We start from the raw sequence: 22237 nt of genomic DNA, 5'->3' as shown, positions 1-22237 counted from the left end.
TGAGAATGTTTATTGATGATAAATTGGGAGTTATTGAGATTAGGAGGAAATTCTGGAAGTTTTGGCTATAATGTTCCCGGGGGTGTTTTTGGGACCCCGAGCGTTTGGTTTTATTTGAGGTTACTTAAGCTTGAAGTAGCTTGTCAGATAGAACCGTACGTTAGAAAAACACTTTCTTTCTTCTCGTTAGTTCATTTTACCGTTCGTGGCAATTTCGAAGAAATCTTGAGTTCTAGGAGTCGGAATCAAGCGAGGATCGAAGCATAGTGATCCTAGGAAATATTAGAAGCTTTTTTACCGAAGGATTTGACAAGAAACAACCCAATAAAAAGTAATCTAAGTTTTAAGTTTTGAGTTTTTGGAGTTTCTAAGATTAGAATTGGTTTTTGTGAATCGTTGAGTTTTTGGTTTGTTTGAGCCTCGGGATTTAATGGTTTTGAATCATTGGGAAGTTTGGGAACATTGATTTTTGGATTTCGGAGTGTTTAGGTATGTTTTTGGAAGGTTTAGGATGAAGAAAAGTCGAGTTATGGCTGGTTCTGGGTGGGGGGCCGCGGCCCAAGCTCAAAGAAGCAGTTGGAGGATTTTGGGCGTGCTGGGCTCCACGACAGTAGGTAGTGGGCGTCGCGGCCCATGCTTCTGGTGTGGCTGGGGGTCGCGGCTCAAGCTTCTAGGGCCGTGACTCTTGAGTGGTTTTGAGGCCGTTTGAGTGTTTTGGCCTCGGGAACTTGGTTTTAGGCCTCGGGATTGTTCCTACTACCCGGATTAGTGGGGATTGATGTCCCGGAGGCTAGATCTTGGTTCGAGAACCTTTGTTATTCATTTTATTGATGGTGTCCCATATTTGGTTATGACTAGGTGACCGCTAAAGGACTAAAAGTCATATCGTTCTCAAGGGTCGTTCTTTTATTCATTCTCGCTCGAATCAAAGGTAAGAAAACTACACCCTGTGTATATGACATGCGTGATTGTTACAGAGGCATGTTGGTTATTAAATGTGGACATTGATTGCATATTAAATGCTTAGCAGAGCTTGCTTACTTGTGTATGGCACTGACTATTCGGATTCGGCACTGGTCGCGTATTACTGACCTGAGAGTCAAGAACGGCATATGTAACATCCCCAATTTGCTAATAAGGTTTAGGACCTTGATTAGTGTGCCTGGAGGGCAATAAGTGAATTAATATGTTAATATATGAGTTTAAATGAATATGTGATTAGAATGCATGTTTAGGTGGAATAAATATGCATGTGGGCCCCGTTTGTTTGTTAGGGGTAAATTGGTAATTTTAGCCTGTTGACGACATAAACATAATAATTGTGTAATATGATTAGTACCATGTGTGAGTGGTGATATAATTGTGATGCACGTGCCGAGACAGTCCTAGGGAGCTAATTAGTTTAAAAGTCACAACGGGATTAAATACCCAGCTCGGGAGGAGCCTAGGGGTATTTTGGGAATTTTACAAATTGAGTTTGAGAATTAATGGTTAATGGTAATTTAGTAACTCGAGTGGCCATTGGTAACCATTAAGATAGTTACTTAGGATGAGGAAAATGGTAAATTTGTTAGAAGGATGAAATGCCAAAAATGCCTTGAGGTCTAGTTAGGAAAGGAATTACTTGGATGAGTAAAATAGTCTTTTGGCAGGGGTTTATATAGCTTCAGCTGAGGGAAAAGATGATTCACGTTCTAACACTTAGTCATATTTTGCTCTTGCTGAAATTGGAAGAGAAACTAGAAGGAAAGGAAAAGAAGAAGAGAGCTGAAATTGGGAGACCTATGAGGAGAATCAAGGTTGTTTAAGGCAATTAAGTTGATCATAAACCAAGATTGTTCAGAGGTAAGGATTTGTCTCTGTTTTGTTTAAGTTTTAAGCTTGATTTCTAGAAAGTAAGTATGAAAATTGAAAGATAGTTGTGCTGGTTTGCATGGGATTTCAGCTTGGTAATCAAGAGGGATTGATTTGAAGCTGGAATTGGAGAGAGTTCAAAGTCGAATTAGCATCTTTGAATTTTCGTTTCTGGTGTAGTTTAAGAATATTGAGGCATGGTTTACATTTTTCAAGCCTTGGTTTAAGTTTTAAAAGCTTTGGTTTAAGTTTCTGGAATTTGAAACCCAAGTGTGGATTATGAGAGTGATTGTGCAATTGAGCTTGTTGTTGGTGTTTATAGGTTGTTAGATGGTTCATTTGTGGTTTTAAATTGGTTGTGGGGTTTAGGTATGTGTTTGGGTTGAATTGGAAGTGTTTTGTCTCGGGAAAAATGCAGGGGAAAACCCAAAATTCTGGGTTCACGTAGGGGCGCCACGGCGCAAGGTTGCATCAGGAGCAGGGAAGTTTCTGGGCGTCGCAGCCCTCAAAGGGTAGTGCCGCGGCACTAGGCTATTTCTGAGTAGGGAGAATTTGCATTTTAGGGCTTTTTCCCCGGGGGCTCGGGGGATGTTCCTGTTACATTGTTTTGGGAAATTGGAGGTTCCGAGAGTACGGGATTGGTCCCGGGAAGTGGTTTTGGATTGGTTAGTATTAAAGAGTGTTTTATATGTGTTGTGACTAGGTTTTCAGAGAGGCTCGGGATAGAGGACCGTGCTCGTGACTTTGGTGCGTTGTGAAGCTCGGGATACATGTAAGAAAACTGTAGTACCCGTAGAGCAGGGCATGGGCCCATAGTGTTGTTGTAGGGCACGACCCTAGATTGAATTATATATTAGGGCGTAACCCTTGATTGAAATGTTGTGTGTTGAATGTTTATTGGATTATGCTATATGATTATAGTTGAATGAACGGCAAAGAAGCTGAGAACGGCAAAGGGCCGAGAACGGCAGTGGGGCCGAGAGTAACATTTGGCACGCGGAGTGCGTGATATTAAGGTGAGACTCCAATGGATACATGGGATGTCCTTACGGTGAGGACCGAGATCCCAAACTTTGGTAATGCTTCTGGGACGGCATGGCTGTATATATTTAGTTTGATGGACTATCTGTTTATCTGTGGATTATCTGATATAATGATTATATAATATGCATATGTTATGTGTTGTGTGAGTTTTCTTGCTGGGCTTCGGATTACGGGTGCTCTGTGTTGCAGGTAAAGGCAAGGAAAAAGTCAATCAGCCATGAGTATGGAGAGCGTGAGGCGGCGCATACATGTTTGGCCTGTCCGACTGTTTTGGTTGGGGGCATTTTGAGAAATGGTTGTATTAAACTGTGATTTTGATGGTTGATTATCTGAAAACCTATTTTGGGTTGTAAATATTTTATAAACCATATTTTGGGATCCCAAATGTAAGACACTTGAAATTTTCAATGAAATAGAGTATTTTCCAAGATTACAGCCTTGACTTTTGTTTAATCACATTTTTGTTCTAAAAACCTCGTTTAGCGAGTTAATTGCACATTTCAAACTCACTTAGTAACGGCTCTAAGGTAGTAGGGCGTTACAGCATAGCATCGTGAACGCAGGACCGATAAAAGATTAGATCTAATCGATATCAGCGTTGAATGACTCTATGGACATTAATGCTGGATTGACACTAAGGTCGATGAAACTTATAAGCGCTTGTCTAGTCTATGACTAGTTACGCAGAGCCAAGGCCTAAGGCTAAGGTGACAGCTTGTCACGTGGCTAGGGAGCGGAATCCCATGGTTGTGACTCTATGGTCACAAGATAGGTTATGTTGATGACTAGTCATCAAGCACCTATCCTATATAAGCTAGTGAAATGATCACTTATTTTTAGAGCCCCGGTGACCCTATCATCACATGGCTAATGGGAACAGAACCCACCTTAGTGACTTTTGCGACTGTTACTCATCTGTTTTGGACTGAAAGTCCTAAATGATTATTATAATCATTGTTTATATTATATTCATGCTATATTGTGTTTTCTTGCTGGGCTCTGGCTCATGGGTGCTATGTGGTGCAGGTAAAGGGAAAGAAAAGCTCACCCAGCCCTGAGTTGAGAGCTTAGGTTGTGATGTGTACATATGCGGCCGCTTGAGGAACTAGGGGGTTTACGTTATTTTTGCCGCTTAGGTCGGCAGGTTATATATTTGAAACAGTAATGACCATTTTGAGTTGTAAATAACTTGTAAATATTTTGATGGGCCCGTGAACAGTTTATATACTAAATAAAATATATCATTTCCTTTTGATTGGTTTTGCACCTTAACCTATTAATAACACCTAGAAGCACGTTTTTAACCAAAGGACTCGAGTAGCGAGTTAAATTTCCGGTTCACCGTAACTGTTCTAGGGTAACCAAGGCGTTACAGTAATATTTTTCATAGAGTTGTAATTTTCTTAACATTTCCATTGAGACAAATACATATTTTCCTAACAGAATGACTTATTAGTCATCTATTCAGAGAGTGACTCATTAGTCACCTATCCAAAGAGTGACTCATTAGTCACCTATCCAGAGAGACTTAAGAGTCATCTATATAGAAAGACTTATTAGTCATCATTTGATTAGGGCTGCAAGCCCAGAATGATTTATTATCTTGTATACATGCAGTAATAAGTTTTCTTGCTGAGCCTTTGCTCATGGGTGCTATGTGGTGCAGGTAAAGGAAAAGAAAAGCTCACCCAGCCTTGAGTGGAGAGCTTAGGTGGTGATGTGTACATATGTGGCTGCTTGACCACCACAGCTAAGGTGTTTCTCAGAGGAACTAGGGTTTAACCCTATTTTGGCCGCTTAGGTCGGTGGGTTGTAACTTTTACAATGTAATGACCATTTTTCATTGTAAATAACTTTGTAAACACTTTTATGGGCCCATGTACAGTTTAAATTTTTAAATAAAATTTATCCATTCCGTTTGATCAATATATTTTCACCCTGGCCTAATAATAACACCTAGATGCACGTTTATAACCTAATGACTCGTTTAGCATGTTAAGCACTATTTAAAGCCACAATAACGGTCTTGGAGTAACTAGGGCGTTACAACAATCATGGGACTTCAACCCAACAATGTTTAAGTTGTTGTCTGTGACTTTTTTCTTCAGATTAGAACAAAAACCATCAGGCAACTTTACTCCTTTCAAAAATTGAAAGTAGCGCATCACCTTATGTGGAACCTTTTTCCCTTTCTTCTTTTCATTGACCCATCTGCTACTCCCACACACAGGACATGAATCTTTGCTTGCATGCTCATTATAAAATAAGCAACAATCATATTTACAGACATGTATTGATTGATATCTCAATCCTAACTTACTCAGCTTCTTTTTGGCCTCGTAGTGTGTTGGAGGAATTTTATTATCCTTCGGAAATGCAAACATTAGTAACTTCAACAATTCATCAAAATAGTTGTTTGGCCACTTCCCCTAACTTTCAAATGCATCAATTTCGCCAAAAAATTTAGGGATGATATCCAATCACAACCCAGATACAACTCAGCCTCCATCTCGTCGAACAACTCGTCATAATACTGTCCCATTCGACTACATTTGTCGATAAGATGAAATTGTAAACGATGTCAACCATCTCATCTACATTTTCATTCTCCTCAACTACCTCATTGACAATACTAGCTTCCACCTCACCGTGGTAAACCCAGTGTTGATAATTCTGTTGAAACCCTTGTCAAAGACATGAGACTCCACCATATCTATAATTTGTAGTTTAACATTGAGGCACCTCACGGATGGACATTTAATTCCCCCATCGCAATCTACGTGTTCTTTTGCCATTTTCAAGAAGGCTTGGAAACCATTCCAATAAGCATCACAGTTACGATTCCTTAATGTCATCCAACTCTTATCGATCGGCATCTACGATAAAAGAATAAACAACAATTAAACATTATTGACTATATGTGTGTGTGTCCTGATCCACCTTTTCACTCCACTTCTAAAAAGGGAAAGAACCTGTAACACCCTACTAATTAGGGTCTGTTACCATGTGTGTTTAAAGTTAGTGCTGGACTTACTAGACGAGTCATTTGGGCTAAAAGATGTGATTATGCCACTAAGGGTTTAGGTATTAAAAATTTTGGTCAGGAAGTAAACTTTTCCATTAAACACAAATTTATTCTTTACACGAGATCCTGTAACACAATTTTAAAATTTGGTTACAATCCAAAGGTTACAAAATAAGTCAACCTAGGCGGCAAAAACAGGGTCCTACCCTAGCTTCCCTGTGATATCTCGGTCGTGGCAGTCAAGCGGACTACATATGTACACACCATTGCTATCGCTCTCCAAATCATGGCTGGCCAAGCTTCTCCTTACCCTTACCTGCACCACAAAGCACACGTGAGCCAACAGACTCAACAAGAAAACATATTCAAACAATTCACGGAGTAAAACAACAGGGTTAGCAGTAATAACTATAACTAAACATAAACACTATAAAGATCAGCAGCCATAGGGCTACACAAGTGCGTGTCGCACTCCTTTTTATTCATATGGCATCCGAGCCAGTCTAATTCTTAGTGCACTCCCGAGGTGGCCCAACATAAGGGCCTGTGCTCAATGCGCATAATGCTGTCTCGGTTCATAAGCTAAGTCTTGCAGATCCTTGACTTATAAATCAAGCCTTACAGACCCCCGACTTATAAGTTGAACCTTAAAAGACCCTCGACTAATGAGTCGAGCCTTGGAGACCCTCGACTAATAAGTCGAGCCCCTTTAAATCAAGTATGCCCTCAATTAGCAGGTCGATCTTTAACCAAATACAACAATAGATCCTCGGCCTATAAACCGAGCTTCCTTGCCATAACAAACATTCACATAATACATTTATCATACATACAGATACAATGCATCACCATACATTAAAATAGATATACACAGGCATAATCATAATCATGCGCAATTACAGGGCCAATGCCCAATCAAGACTATGTTCAGCATTCGGGCCAAGACCTAATCATGTACATCACATACTGGGTGCACTTTTCTTACCTTTGGTGCAAGTATAGGCTACCAATGAACGACCCTTGAGTACGATCCCTATTTCGAGCCCCTAGCGACGACCTAGTCACAACTACGATATAGGTACCCATAAATAACGAGTAAATAAAGGCTTCTAGACCGAGTCCTAGCCTCCGGAACATCAAATTCTACTAAATCGGGTAGTAGGATCGATCTCGAGCCCTTAGGGTTGAGTTCTTGCACTCAAAAACCCACTCGGGGTTCAAAACCCCTTAAGCATCGTGGCCTTAAGCCCCTGTGCCACGGCCCGCCCCAAGATAGAGGCTCGGCCTTCCTTTTTACTAAACATGCATCACAACAATGGCTAACAGGCACTGTGGCGCACCCTCACGACAGAGCCCTTTCCTGGCCCCCTGGGTTCAAGAGGGTCGCGACACCCCAAGAATAGGGTTGTGGGCCGACCATTTGAACTCAGAATTCTTGGGTTTTCCCTTAGCCAAACCCAATCAAAATCACCCCAAATCAAACCTAAAACCTCAATTCAAATCCAATAACAGATTAAACAATTTTCCAGCAACAAAACCCAACTCAAAACTTGATGGAAAACTCATCAAAAATCCAAAATTCAATCTTTCAACCCTCTCACATGCAAGCTCTAAACTTCCTACAGAAATCAATAGAATTGACATATAAATATTAAGTTCAAGCCCTTACCTCTGAGATATGCTTAACCCTGAATCAATTCCCAAACTTAGCCAGTCCAATCCTTCAAGCCCTTAGTCTAGAATCCTCCAAATTTCCTCAAACCTCCAAGCACCACAAGAGGGAGAGATAGCCAAGAGATAGGTGGAGAAAGAGTTGAAATATTTTGTTTCTTTCTAAGTGTTTCTAAAGTCTCAGCTGCCTAAGACCAAGCATATCCCTTTTGCCAAAAAGTCCAAAATGCCCTCAAGACTATCTTAAACCCTCTAGTGACATCAAAGACAATTTCGTCAATTGCCACTTCCCGTCAAATCATCGAGTGTTCATCCAATTTCCTCAACTATCTCCAAATAATAAATTTTTAATCTCTCACTACCCAATAAACCCTGGTAATGTGCTAAGGTACCAAAATACCCCTAGGCTCACCCCGAGCCGGGTATTTAACCCCGTTGTCACTTTTCCACTAACTTGCTTACTAGGATTGCCTCGTGCCGAATAACCAAAATATATCCACATAATAATGTGGTCTCAATTATACACACACATATTTACAATTATACCATCAACGTATCAAAATTACGAAAATACCCTTCTTACAAGAAACGGGCCCACATGCATATCTAATATTTCTAAACATGCAAGCATAATTTTATTATAATATAATTCACATAATGACATGCTCATAATATATAAGCACACAATTAAAACAATTATTGTCTCTTGACCTTCTAATCAAGGCACTACACCACATTAGGGAATTTGGGATGTTACAGACTATCCCCTCCTTATAGGAATTTCGTCCTCAAAATTTAACCTGAATAACTCGAGATACTGGTCCCGCATTTTTCTACAAATATATTAATAAAACTAAACACATATTATTTTCTACACACATTCATAATAAAATTTTCTTAACATATATTAGTAAACATTCACAATTTATTTTTTTCTAAATAAATAATAATAACACTAATATTAACTAAACACATATCAACACTAATAATTCTAATATTACCTAAACACATATTAACACTAATAATTCTAATATTTCAAACATTTCAAATATTAATATATTTTTTATTAACTAAATTTTAAAAAAAAACATAATCAAATAAAAAAAACATTTGCTTCCTTTCACCTTCAATTTTCCCTTTCTCCTTCAATCTCTACACACAAACCCAGTATAACAATTACTAAAATATAAATATATATAATACAAAAAAATAAATAATATATATTTACTTATTGTTGGTGATGGAGTCATGGAGGTGGGGGAGGCAGCTGACGGTGGTAGAGGCGGCCAGCGATGGTGGTGTTGGACGCGGGCGGCAGTGGTGGTGGTGGAGCCTCCCTGAGACAGAGAAAGTCAGGGAGAAAAGGGGCGGGCGAGAAAGAGAGAGAGTGAGGGAGGGAGACGAGAATAGGGGCAGCCGATTTGGGAGGGAGAAGAGAGAGAGAGAGAGTCATGAAGAGAATGGGGGAGAAGAGGGGACGCCGAGAGAGTAAGGGAGAAGAGGGGCGATTGAGAGAGTGAGGGAGAAAGGAGAGAGAGTCACAGAGAGGAGAGAGAGTGGGGGAGAAGATGGGGCGTCCGAGGGAGGGAGAAAAGAGAGGGGTCGGGGTTAGGGAGGATCGTGGTTTGGAGTTTTTTTTTTGTTTGCTTAAGTTTCAGAGAGAGAGAGAGAGAGAGAGAGAGGTGGGCGGAGAGGACGATCATATAATACAATATTATGGGCGACAGACCCCACTATTAGGGGCGACGTGTCGCCCCTAATAATTTTCACAAAAAATAAAACCACCCAAACTTCCCTCTTCATTTCTGGACAAAAATCTCATTATCAAGGACAACTTTCAGAATATTAGGGACGACCTCCCACGTGTCGTCCCTAATATCTTGTATATTGTCGCCCCTAATAAAGTCACCTCTAAAACATGTTTTTCTTGCAGTGCTTATAGCTCCGCAGTACACAAACAAATTTTCCTAAACCTACTTCACTAAAACACAAAGTTCTCAACCTTCTATTATCACCACTACACACAATTTTAGTCTCAGAACCTACTTCACTATGGATGAATATTTAAGATATTCAAACTCCTCTAACAAAAGTTTGATAATATTAAAACAAGAAATAAGATAATGTATATACCTCTTGCAATTAATAATCCTAGCTAAAAAATTTACTTTACTTTGCAATACACTTTGCTATAAATTCACAACCTAAAAAAATAAATTAGTTAATAAATAAAATATTGCTAAACAAATATCACTAAATAATTGGATTAACAATAACTTATTATAATTTTAGAATCTTAAAATCCTCAATTGTGTGCTTGAAATAGAAATTTTGAGGCAAAAATCTCACAAGAATCACCCAAAAATCTCACTCCAATTAACCACAACCTACAAAATTAAATTAATTAATAAATAAAATATTACTAAAAAAAATATAACTATATATAACCATCCTAGTTAAATGTTAATAAAATATTTAAAATATATATAATTTTTTAATTAAATAATAATATAAATTAAAAAAAACCATAAACTTATATACTTGAAATACTTATATCTATACATACAATTTGGTATGTAAAACTAAATTATTTTTTTTTCCTTGCTTTAGACAAAGTTATTAGATAAATTTTAGCAAAACATATATATACTTAATCAACCTAAAAAATTAATAAAAAAAATTTTAAAATGTATATTTTCGGATTAAATAGTAAACAAAAATTAAAAATGGTAAACATATTTGTATCATCTTAAGAGTAAACAATGTAGTACCTCAAATCTACAATAAAATTAATTTTCATACTTTAAACAAATATTTCTAATAAACCCACAAATCATATAAAATAATGCACAAAAATCATTTTATTCTATCATTCTAACAATAATACAATGTTTTAATCTTGAAATCTTACGTCAAATATGCTTGAAATTAATTTTATTAAGCCAAGATTCTCTCAAAACTGCAACATATACAAACCCTAAAAATCCAATATTAACCCACCAATAATTAAAGAAAATAAACAAAAATTATTATTCTAACTATAATACATTCATTTAATCTAAAAAACATACCTTAAATGATATTTTTAGAGCTCAAAATCTCAAAATGACACCAGAAAATCGCCCAAAACACTGCTGAAATCGCCCTCCGATCTCTCTCTAGTTCATCTGGCTCGGGGAAGAAGGAAGTTGTGTATAGATAGTAGGGGAAGACCTTTAACATCTCCCCTCGGAAGACGTGGGGACGTGCCACATCGGACGTCTCCCCATGGGAGACGTTAGATGTCATCCACGTCTACTGAGGGGAGACGTTAGAGGTTTTCATAAGCTGCAAGTTTTTTAATTATTTAATTTGTTCTGAATTTTGTAATTAACTTCCCCCACCACTTTTAATTACTTACACACTTAGTCATAAAGAAGAACTTTTAATGACTTACACACTTAGACTTCAAATATTCCTAAATACATTTACGGCTTATTAGGATTTTTTCCGCCCGAACTATTACCACTACCAAATCGTGCTCCTTGAATTTTTTGGCTTGTTAAAAATTTCCCCTGAACTATTCACGTCACTCAAATGTGGGACTTCCGTCTAATTTTTCTAACAAAATAGTGATATGGCGACACTGGAGTGCTGATGTGGATTGCCACGTGTATAATTTAAAAAATAAATAGAATTTTACCCCCCAAACTTTTGCCGTTACCAAATAATGCCCATCAAATTCTAAAATTTAAACAATATATTGAATATTGAAAAGAAAATATAAAAAACATTAAACTAAAAATTCATTTACATTAAATTAAATCATACAAATTAAAAACTTAAGGCATAGGCGACACCAAAGCTAAGTGTCGCCAGGGACCCACATGAGTCCAGTCTGTCGACGATGTCACTACCCAACCAACTTTAAGCTCATTTTGACGCATGCCTAACACCCAAGCCAATTTTTTGTCACCATCAATTTTTTTTTTTAATTTTAATGGGTTTTTCCTTTTTTTTAATATTTAAAAGATTGTTTAATTTTAAATTTTTAAAATTTAGGGGGCACAATTTGATAATGGTAATAGTTCGAGGGGCAAAAATCATATTTATTCTTTATATTATAAATGAGTCATTGACATGGCAATACCACATCGACCACCAAACTGCCACATCACCATTCCGTTAGCGAAATTGGATGGAAGTCCTACATTCAGTAACGTGAATAATTCATGGGGAATTTTTAACAAGTTGAAAAATTCGGGGGGCACAATTTGGATTGGTAATAGTTCGGGGGGAGGGGGGGAATCCTAATAAGCCTACATTTAATGTCTTACACCATAGGTGTAAGATATCATAGAGAGTCATTAAATGTCAAAATTGTTGTAGTGTAAATTAACTTTTATTGTAAAATCATAAATAATTTTATTTTAACTAATTTTTTGAATTCATTTGTAGTTCAAAAGCACAATGGTGTACCCACTTGAAGAAGTTAATGACGTACAAGATGAATGGGTGGAGTCAATTCTACCTCATCTCAGTGATTGATAAGAACCAGTGCTCACCAGTATGTACCTCCTGCATATATCGATCGAGTATGAATATTATTTTTTGAGTCATATGTCAATCTTGACTTAAATTAGTTTACTAGCTAACTTATTTTTGTCTCTAATAAATGGGCTTAGATTAGATACTAACTTATTTTGTCTATAAAATAATGGTTAAGTTAGTAGATTTTGATTAATTAGAAATTAACTTAGTCATTATTTTCCCTCTTGAGTATATAAATATTATTTTTTGAATCATATATCTCGATCCTTGTATATATAGTTTCATATAAATATATAATTTTGATATGTATATGTGTTTCTGCTTCTATTTTGCTGTACGGGGAAAATTGCTGAAACAGATTGCATAACACAATTTTTTAAATCTATTAGCGTTGGTTCTACACAGACGCAAATGTGATCGTTGGTTTGTAAACGACTCATTTGATGGTCAGAAGCGTCAGTTATAGATCGATGCATCTGCCTCTCAGAAGTGTCGGTTACATACCGACGCATCTGCACAAGAGCATCGGTTACAGACCGACGCTTCTAACCATGTCAATTGTATCATCTTCAACAGACGCAATTGGCAAAAGCATTGGTCTGTAACCGACGTTGAACCCCTGAATTTTAGTAGTGTCTTCTTTGATCCATCTAATTAGGGCGGACTAGTGATCTCTAGCCTCATGTACATACTTGGTTAAAAGTCCTTCAGATGAGCTTTTGGGAAGGTACAATAACAACAAGCCGCTTCTCCTTGTTAATCTTATTAGGAAGTTCAAATACTTAATAACAGTTCATCTTTGTGCTCAACAATCCATTTTATCACTATATTACTTGGTCCAACACTTTTGTGCACTCATAACTAATTACCAACAAATACATACACCAATATTGTAGCCAAAAGCGGAAAGTTTTTTTTTTTCTTGCCAAAAATGGTAAAGTAACCTTAACAAGGCTTATCGCCAATTATTTTCTCTTTTTCTTGTATACATGTTTGTCCTTAATGGAAAAAAGAAAAGGATGGGGGTTTTGTGGTTGTAAATGTTACAACGAATGCCAAGATTTTCATCTTCTTTTTAATTTTTATTGTGGACTTGTATTTTCATCTTTATGTATACTTTTTCTGTTCAACTTGGCAATATGTGTGGTGGCTTCAGCTAAGCTAAAAAGCATACTAGAAAAGAAAGAACTATAATGAAAATCCTAAAACTACTCATTCTACCGGGCAGTCTTTGTCCGGATTCTCATGACTATTGCAGTGAGTAGGTTTACTAAGTCACCAAAAATCTTCTTCACCCTTTAAATTCTCTCCCAAGTTCTTCTTTTCTCATCCACACTCTGACTACTTGTGCTATACTACTACTTCTTTTTCTTTCATAAACTACCTCTTTTTTATATTTCCCATATATAAAAGAGCAATAAAAGAAAAGATGAAAAACCCATCTACAGCTAACCTTTTTAAACACAAGATGAACATCTTTGTCATTGCAGGCCTTAATATTATTATCTTACTCTTCTCCTGCCTAACTTTCAAGATAAACCTTTGTTTATCTAATATTCTTCCTCTGAAATCACTTGAGCTTGATGGGCATTTGAGTTTTGATGAAGTTCATCATGCAGCCAAGGATTTTGGCAACAGGTTTCAGTTCCTCCCAGCAGCAGTACTTCATCCCAAATCGGTGACTGATATAGCCATTACTGTCAAGCATATTTGGGAAATGGGCACCAGTTCAGAGCTGACTGTCGCAGCCAGAGGCCATGGCCACTCTCTCCAAGGCCAGTCACAAGCTCATAGAGGCGTGGTCATCAACATGGAGTCCCTCACCAAGAACCGTGATATGCAGATTCACAAAGGAGGAAAGTTCCCTTATGTTGATGTTTATGGTGGTGAGCTTTGGATAAACATACTGCATGAGACTTTGAAATTTGGTTTAACACCAAAATCATGGACTGACTATCTTCATCTCACTGTTGGTGGAACACTGTCCAACGCTGGGATCAGTGGACAGGCATTTCGACATGGTCCTCAGATCAGCAACGTTCATCAGCTACAAGTTGTCACAGGTTTGTTCAAAAATATATTTATACATTATAAAGTGAGTTGACAACATAACAAATCTTGGGGTCGCTATTGGAATCAAGGGTCACACTCAACATATATATATAATATGCAAATCATTTAATAAAATGTTTCAAAGACTGACCCCTCACTCCGTTTGCCAACTCCCGCTTATTCTTTTCTTTTTAAACTGTAATATTCACATATTATATATATATATATATAAATATTATTATTTGATTTTAAGTTGTGCAAGTTATAAATATTATAAGTTTCTTTTGCATAATCTACACATATGATAAGTTTAATCAATCAATATACATGAAAAAAAAATTATAAGAGCTTTACTTTAAGTCGTATTGGTGGGGCTCTAAGTGTTTCTCGACCTGTGAATAGTTTTCGGTGCGATTTTTTGTATGACCGTGTATATTGTAGCTATTTAGAGCATCTTGCAAATTTTCAGAAAATTCTGAATAATTTACAATATCAAAAATTAGGTTCAAACATGTTGATTTCTACGCGCATAAAAAAAATTAGTCACACGTGCAACAATATATTTGAACTTAGTTTTCGATACTGTAAATTATTCAGAATTTTCTGAAAATTTACAGAATACAATAAATAGCTACAATATACATAGTCATAAAAAAAAAATCACACCGAAAACTGTTCACGAATCAAAAGAGCCCCACCAGTAAGCTTCCAGTGAATCCTTAAAGAAAATTTCCCATATATATAATATATTATGTATGCGTGCATATATATATATAAAAACCGGCATACTTTTTCCCCTATCCGTACTAGGTGTATATTTATTTAATTTTATTTTAAAATTTTATTAAATATATATTTAAAAAAATTATAATTGTAAAATTAATTTTAAATAAATAAAAATATTATATATAAAATAATGACATAAACATATTAAAAAAAAATTAAACCTAATCATTGTTTATGGTTTTTCCCAAAAAAAAATATATGATAATATTTTAGATCATAAACTACACTATTTAATATATAAAATATTTATGATATTATTCAAATTACACATTTATGATTGGAGAAAAAATTTGTTTATTTTTGATAAAAAATAAATGTTATTATAATTTCTTATATAGTTACACAATCATATTATTTGTACACACACGAAATATACACATAATGTATTTATAATATTTGTTGTTAATTATAATATGAATATATATTTAGTTAAGTTACATTAAGTAATAAAAAAATGTTTTCTAATTTAAATATAAATGATAATATTTTTAATAAAAATTAATTAAGATTATGTATTACATATTATTATAGTAATGATATTTTATAATATTTAAATTTATATTAATATAATTATTAAATGTATAATTTTATATTAAATATTATTATATTTATTTAAATTTATATTAATATAATTAATAAATATTTATTTTTAATAATTTTTAAAGATATATTCTGTTAAATATTTGTAATATTCTGATAAATTTAAAAAAAAATTGTTAAAATAAAAAAATTTATTATCTATATATATTTTTTTATATAGAATTAAGAATTTCTATTATTCATACGTAATTTTTTTTCCATTTTTTTTGCTGAAAAAAGGTGTACTTGATAAAACACAAAGGAATATATGAGTAAATAAATAAGAGATTAAAACAATTCATTAAATGATTTGCATAATGTTAATTGGCTGCACAGAAGATGGACAGGACAAATTTGGGAAGTTACTCATGTAATTATCACGATAACTTCTATGTTGTATTATCTATTTTTTTAAATAAAGAAAGAAAGAAAATATTAACCCTAATTATTTGGAATGACCACATAAATACTTTTTCCACACTTAATACATATAATTACCTTTTATTTAAAAAAAAACGAGATCTATACTTTTTCTTAGAATATTTAACTAAAATAGCCTTAATATATAAAAAATGTATTAAAAAAAATATATTGATTTTTATTGAATTAAGATTTCAAATTTATTTTTATTTTAATATAAAAAAGGTATTTTTTTACATTTAAAAAAATTATGAACAGTAATTTACTATTTTCTTAAAATTCAAAAGTGTAAACAAATTATTTACATTATATTTAAATTCGAAATAGTAAACGGGTAGTTTAAAACGTGGATTTAAATTGGTTTGAAATTGTGCTATTACTATTTATTTTAATGAAATTGCAAACAATAAGCTTATAATTTATAAAGTAAGAGTAAAATATTTATGAATCTATATCTTGTAGAGACAATATAATTTTTTTTATAACAAAAATATAATTAATGAGTTTATTCTTTTAAATGAAATTATAAGTAATGAATTTATTTTTGCAATAATTTATTTTAAAAAATTCTAAATTTTCTTAACATTATATTTAAAACTATTAGTATTAATTGATATAGAAATTTTTTCATCATAATTTTTGGAAAAAAATTGAAGAACAATAATAAGTTATATTTAAAAATGTGAACAAATAAATATAATTTATTTGAATAAAATATTAAGAGACTATAAAAGTAGAAAAAAATTTAAGTGCGAGTTTGAAATAATTAAACGATTGAAAAAGAATAATTTGAGAACTTTACTATAAAAAAAAAACAGAAGTTATTTGTAAAGAAAAATAAAAAAGTGAACAAAAGGCATTTGTGGCCATTGACTTGACCTAGGTCACTTAGTCACAAGGTACAATAAGTTGCCCCACTAAACACTAAGCTTATTTTTCCTTTGTTGCTCACTAATAAAGATTGGTTAATTAAAAATGTGTAAAGGTAAAGGAGACGTGGTAAATTGTTCGAAGGAAGAGAATGAAGACCTATTTCACAGTGTTCTTGGTGGACTTGGTCAGTTTGGGATCATAACCCGAGCAAGGATATCTTTGGAGCCAGCTCCAGCAATGGTCAAATGGATTAGAGTGCTCTACTCAGATTTTGAAACATTTACAAGAGAACAGGAGAGTTTGATATCAGCTGAGAACACTTTTGATTATATTGAAGGGTTTGTGATCATTAACAGGACTGGACTCTTAAACAATTGGAGATCATCTTTCAATCCCCAGGACCCTGCTCAGGCTGGCCAGTTCAACTCAGATGGAAAAACTCTTTTCTGTCTAGAATTGGTCAAGTACTTCAACCCGGGCAACACAGATATGGTGAATCTGGTGAGCATGCAGGCCACGTAGATTTTTTAAACACAACACAATAAGAGTTCAACTTACTCATAATCTGTTCTGATGTGCAGGAAGTGGAGAAAATGTTGGCTAAACTAAGCTATATCTCATCAACACTATTCATATCAGATGTTAGTTATGTGGATTTCCTAGACAGAGTTCATGTATCTGAAGTCAAATTAAGGTCAAAAGGGTTGTGGGAAGTACCTCATCCATGGCTTAATCTTCTGATACCCAAAAGCAAAATCCAAACTTTTGCTGAAGAAGTATTTGGCAATATCATAACTCAGACAAGCAATGGTCCAGTCCTCGTCTACCCTGTCAAAAAATCAATGTAACACAGTCTTTATTCTATTATTTTTATAAAAATTAAAAAATTATAAACATATCCCACTTCTTGTCCTCATTTGATTGATTGATTTTTGTGATTTTAGGTGGGACAACAGAACATCTGTGGTTATCCCAGAAGAAGATATCTTCTACTTGGTGGCATTCCTTACCTCAGCTGTTCCCTCATCAACAGGAACAGAAGGCTTAGAACATATTCTAACACAGAACAAGAGAATTCTGGAGTTTTGTGAAAATGCCCATCTTGGAGTTAAGCAGTACCTACCCCATTATGCCACTCAGGAAGAATGGAGAGCTCACTTTGGGCCACAATGGGGTGTTTTTGCCCAGAGAAAATCAGCTTATGACCCTTTAGCCATATTTGCTCCTGGCCAAAGAATATTTCAGAAAGGGAACAATATACTATTCTCATGATAACTGCCAAAGTCTTATTCGACATTTCTTTTTCTAAATAATAAATAAATAAATAAAATTAGAAGAGAAGAAGAAGAAGAAGAAACATTTAATTATTATATACCATTCTCCTGGTCAATGATTATTATATACATACAGCAGAACAAAAGGTCAAAGTGCTTATAATAGCACTTATAGCAAGCTTAGAATCAGATTCAATGGCAGATAAGAACTTGGCAATGAAGACATCAAACCTTCCATGGAGAATGAGTTTCATTTTAATAACAAAGTCTTCTTACAGAAAATAGCTCTAGAACACACACAAAAGAATAATTTTACCCCAGTTTTTTTAAATGCTCAAGAAACTATCAAGTTTTGACACACTTCAAAATATCTGATAATGCTATGAATATGGAGGGGCTAATAGAGACCTTGGATCATGTTATTTTCTCCCAACCCAACGTGATCGTGAGAAAAATAACTAGATATTGAAACATTTTCTTTTGCTAACTAGCATGGTAGTTTTAAACACAATAACATGGTACCATAGAGAATCATATAAGTTAAATCAGTGCATTGTCTGAACCTGGTTATGTTCAACATGGTCTTCTTTTTGTAATATGAAGCAATGAAAATTAATTGTCCTACTTTATTATGTATTGAAATTATTTTACTCCAAATACAAGGAAAAATGTTGAAAGTATTGTGTTATAGTGTGATAGATCACATTAATACATATTGGTGTGGGAATGTCTGCATGTTGGGCTTTTGGGAACTAATCTCAAATAACAAATTTAATTAATTAAGTTTCTTCACTCAAAAAAATCGTAATAACGAGACAAGTTAGTATGATATAATGAGAATCATTAAAAAAAAATTTGTGAATTGTTATTACTCTGTTACATTTTATTTTAAGTTGGAACAATTATTAGTTCTTTTTTTTTTTATCATAATTTTTAAAATAATAAATGGTTATCAAACTTATTTTTATTTTTTATTTTAAAAAATAAAAATAAAAATTACGTAACATGTTTTTATTTTTTATTAAATAATACAGAAAATAAAAATATTAGTTATGAAACATATTTTTATTTTTAAAATTCAAAAATTAAAAATAAAAATAAAAATTTTACCAAATTGTCTAATCACACTTTCTCCACAGTGTTGTCTCTCCCTTCCATGGCATGAACACAAAGCTTTCGTACATCACAGGAATCAGGGGCCTGTCTAAGAAAAAGCTTGTCTATCCAATAAAAATTTGAAACCTCATTTTACAATTTTTAAAACCAAAAATCTGTCAACTCCCTTTGAGGAATGTGTTGGTCTATAATATAACTTTTTGTATGTTAACCAGTTTTCTTTACTTTTTCTTCCAATAATAATAATTTTAGAAGGGTTTATATTTTTTTAGATTTGTATTTTTTTTATTATTTGTTTAGACTCTATATTTTGATAAATTATTTTTTAGACTTTGTATTTTGTAAAATAGTTCAAATAGGCCCTTAAAACTTATTTTGATGAACAAAAAATTGAATATAACAATACAGTTCTTAGGCAGAATGACTGTATTTTTGTTCTGAGTTGTTAGTTTAATAAATTATTTGTAATTTTAGTTCAAAAAACTTTGATCAAAATCAAGTTTAGGGGTCTATTTGAACTATTTTAGAAAATAAAATATCCAAAAAGTAATGTATGAAAACACAGAGTCTAAACAAGTAATGAGACAAAACACATGGTCTAAAAATGTATAAACATATTTTAGAAAGCATTCAAAGTCTCGGTCCCACTCTTAATATAATGTTTTTTTTTAGTAATGAGAAGTTGTTAATGAATAATAATCAAAATGTGATACAAACTCCCGGGAAGAAGGAAAATCCTCAAACTAAATAAGTTCTTCGGTCCATCTGTTGAACATGCATAACTAATCATGAGTAATTTTATTTGTTGAATAATGAGTATAAGATTAAGGACACTCTTGAAAAATTAGATGATAAACTTTCAACATCCTCTATTAAAAATTCTAACTCGTTAAAATACAAAAGATCATTAATTAGACACTGTTGAGACCACTAATAAGGAAGCTTATTCAACATATAAAAAAAGATCAAGAAAAGAAAATAATACAAGATGTATAAAAGTATAATTTTTTTTAATAAAAATATTGTTAGTTAGTATTTGACAAGAGTAATGGCTCAATATTCTTATACTTGTTCCATGTGGGACATTATACTCCAATATCCCCTTAAGATAGTGACTATTTTTTGCTCACCAATCTTGAATCACCGGATCACAAGTGATCTTTTCCAGCTCGCTTATTTTTTGGATCTCAAGTGTCTTTTTGTACTATGCAGATATCGTGCAGCTTAGCTTGTTTTTTGGATCTCACGTGTCTTGTTGCACTATGCAAATCCCATGTAACTTACTTTTTTTTTTAATTCGGCTCACTATTTAGATCGGTGTGAATCGAATGCTCGCTAGAGATATGACTCATGATACCATGACAAGAATCATGGATTCCATCTAAAAACCAATTGGTGATTAGTAGAGTTATTCATGTTCTTATTAATGACTCAATATTCTTATACTTGTTCCACGTGGGATACTATACTCCAATAGTATTGCACTAATGAGGGCATGCACCACCTAAAAGATCAAAAAACATTTAATTATAGCAATTTATAAATTTGTATTTATACTTTATCAAATTTTTAAATTGAGATATAATATATAGATAGGTTTTTTTTTGGCAAAATATATAGATATATTTTGTGTACTACTGATGGAGGAGTTTTATAAGCAAGCAGAATATGATTCATGAATCTCAAGCGAGTGCAAGACAAGCTACAATCAAGGGATCAAAACAACAAGAAAAAAAGAGGTGAATCTTCACACGAGAATAAAAAATGACACGAGACCAACAAGAAAAATCTTGTTTCACCACGTACACCACCTTGATTAAATCCCACAAGAACATCTCTGTCACGATCGATAGGCCAACTTCTGTACCAAAGACCCCAAATAATCGATCTAGAATGAGAAAGGACATCGGGATCTGACCGTTTTGCAAATTCTACCAAGACGTTGGCCACAATACCAATGACTGCAGACACAATAAAGATAGTATCTAATTGTTTATCTGAAAAGGTCACCTTAGGTGGTATATCTAAGGAGAACAACGTAATAAACCCCTACAAGGAAGAGCATCGACTGTAGAAGGCAAAATCATATGATAATCTCAAGAAGGTTGTGCTCAAATCGAAGCATTTGCTAACCTTGTTTATTATGAGTTTCATTTTATATTTTCAAAGTCTGGCATTATTATGCTCGTATGTAAACGAGCCGATTTTAATTTTTTAATTTATATTTTTTTTGTATGAAATGCTTGCTTACTAATATTTTGTGAACAAGTTTAGTTGTCTCGAGCACCAAGAAGGGCATAGAAGTTGAAAGCCCAGAGGTCATATCAAAAAGGCATTAAAGTCCAAAAGGTCACTCCAAAAGCTAAGTGCGTAGTGGCTGACAACCACCCTGCTCAGAAGGGTGCTCTAGAAGGGTGCTCTAGAAGCTGAGTGCTCAAGCACACAAGTCGAGCACCTAAGAGCTTGTTCTAAAAGCATAACAACCAAAGTGTGCTCGAGAAACTTAATAAGGGCACCTTGAGGGCTTGGAGTTCTTGTGGGTATCTAGGCGCATAATCGATCTTCATACCTATTCCACAGAGAATGAGACATTGGCGCCAAGCACCTAGGAGTATGTTCCGTAAGCTGAACACGAGAGAGTGCTCAATAACCAGCCTATAAAAACAACACAATGATGAAGCCCATAAGGGCACTCCAAAAGCTAAGTGCCCAATGACTGAGGACCAAACATGTTGGGAAGAGAGCTCCAGAAGTTAAGCACCCAAGCGCACGATGTGAATCGATCATCTAGAAGTGTGTTCCAAAAGTTGAACACCGAGATGCATGCTCGAAATCATTATTTCTACATAAGATGAACATCCAGGAAAATGCTTGGATATCATTCAAGAGGCTAAGAAGTTCCCATTGCGCAATACACGAATACAAATTTGGGGGAAAATGTTTGTCCCAAACCTCCAAGCACAAGTAGTTACAGCTCAGATTAAGCCAGGCAACTAAGGTGAAGTTAAGGTGG

General features: G+C 34.3%; 1 protein-coding gene across 1 annotated transcript; it reads left to right on the top strand.

The window, feature by feature from the left end:
* Positions 1-13255: 13255 nt before the first annotated feature.
* On the top strand, positions 13256-18170 carry LOC133828796 (cytokinin dehydrogenase 6-like). The gene is made up of 4 exons (XM_062258895.1): positions 13256-14187; positions 16947-17335; positions 17416-17678; positions 17779-18170. Exons 1-4 carry the CDS (start codon positions 13554-13556, stop codon positions 18104-18106), a joined length of 1614 nt encoding a protein of 537 aa, XP_062114879.1. The 5' UTR covers positions 13256-13553; the 3' UTR covers positions 18107-18170.
* The last annotated feature ends 4067 nt before the right edge of the window (positions 18171-22237 follow it).

This window comes from Humulus lupulus, chromosome 4, assembly GCF_963169125.1.
Source record: "Humulus lupulus chromosome 4, drHumLupu1.1, whole genome shotgun sequence".
Lineage (NCBI taxonomy): Eukaryota > Viridiplantae > Streptophyta > Magnoliopsida > Rosales > Cannabaceae > Humulus > Humulus lupulus.
This window is presented reverse-complemented; position numbering and strand designations above follow the sequence as displayed.

Bases quoted from the DNA above. Each gene is read 5' to 3' on its own strand.
- LOC133828796 (XM_062258895.1), top strand. From the start codon at position 13,554: ATGAAAAACCCATCTACAGCTAACCTTTTTAAACACAAGATGAACATC. The intron at 14,188-16,946 runs GTTTGTTCAAAA...AAATGTGTAAAG, and splicing joins TCAGCTACAAGTTGTCACAG to GTAAAGGAGACGTGGTAAAT. The intron at 17,336-17,415 runs GTGAGCATGCAG...TCTGATGTGCAG, and splicing joins ACACAGATATGGTGAATCTG to GAAGTGGAGAAAATGTTGGC.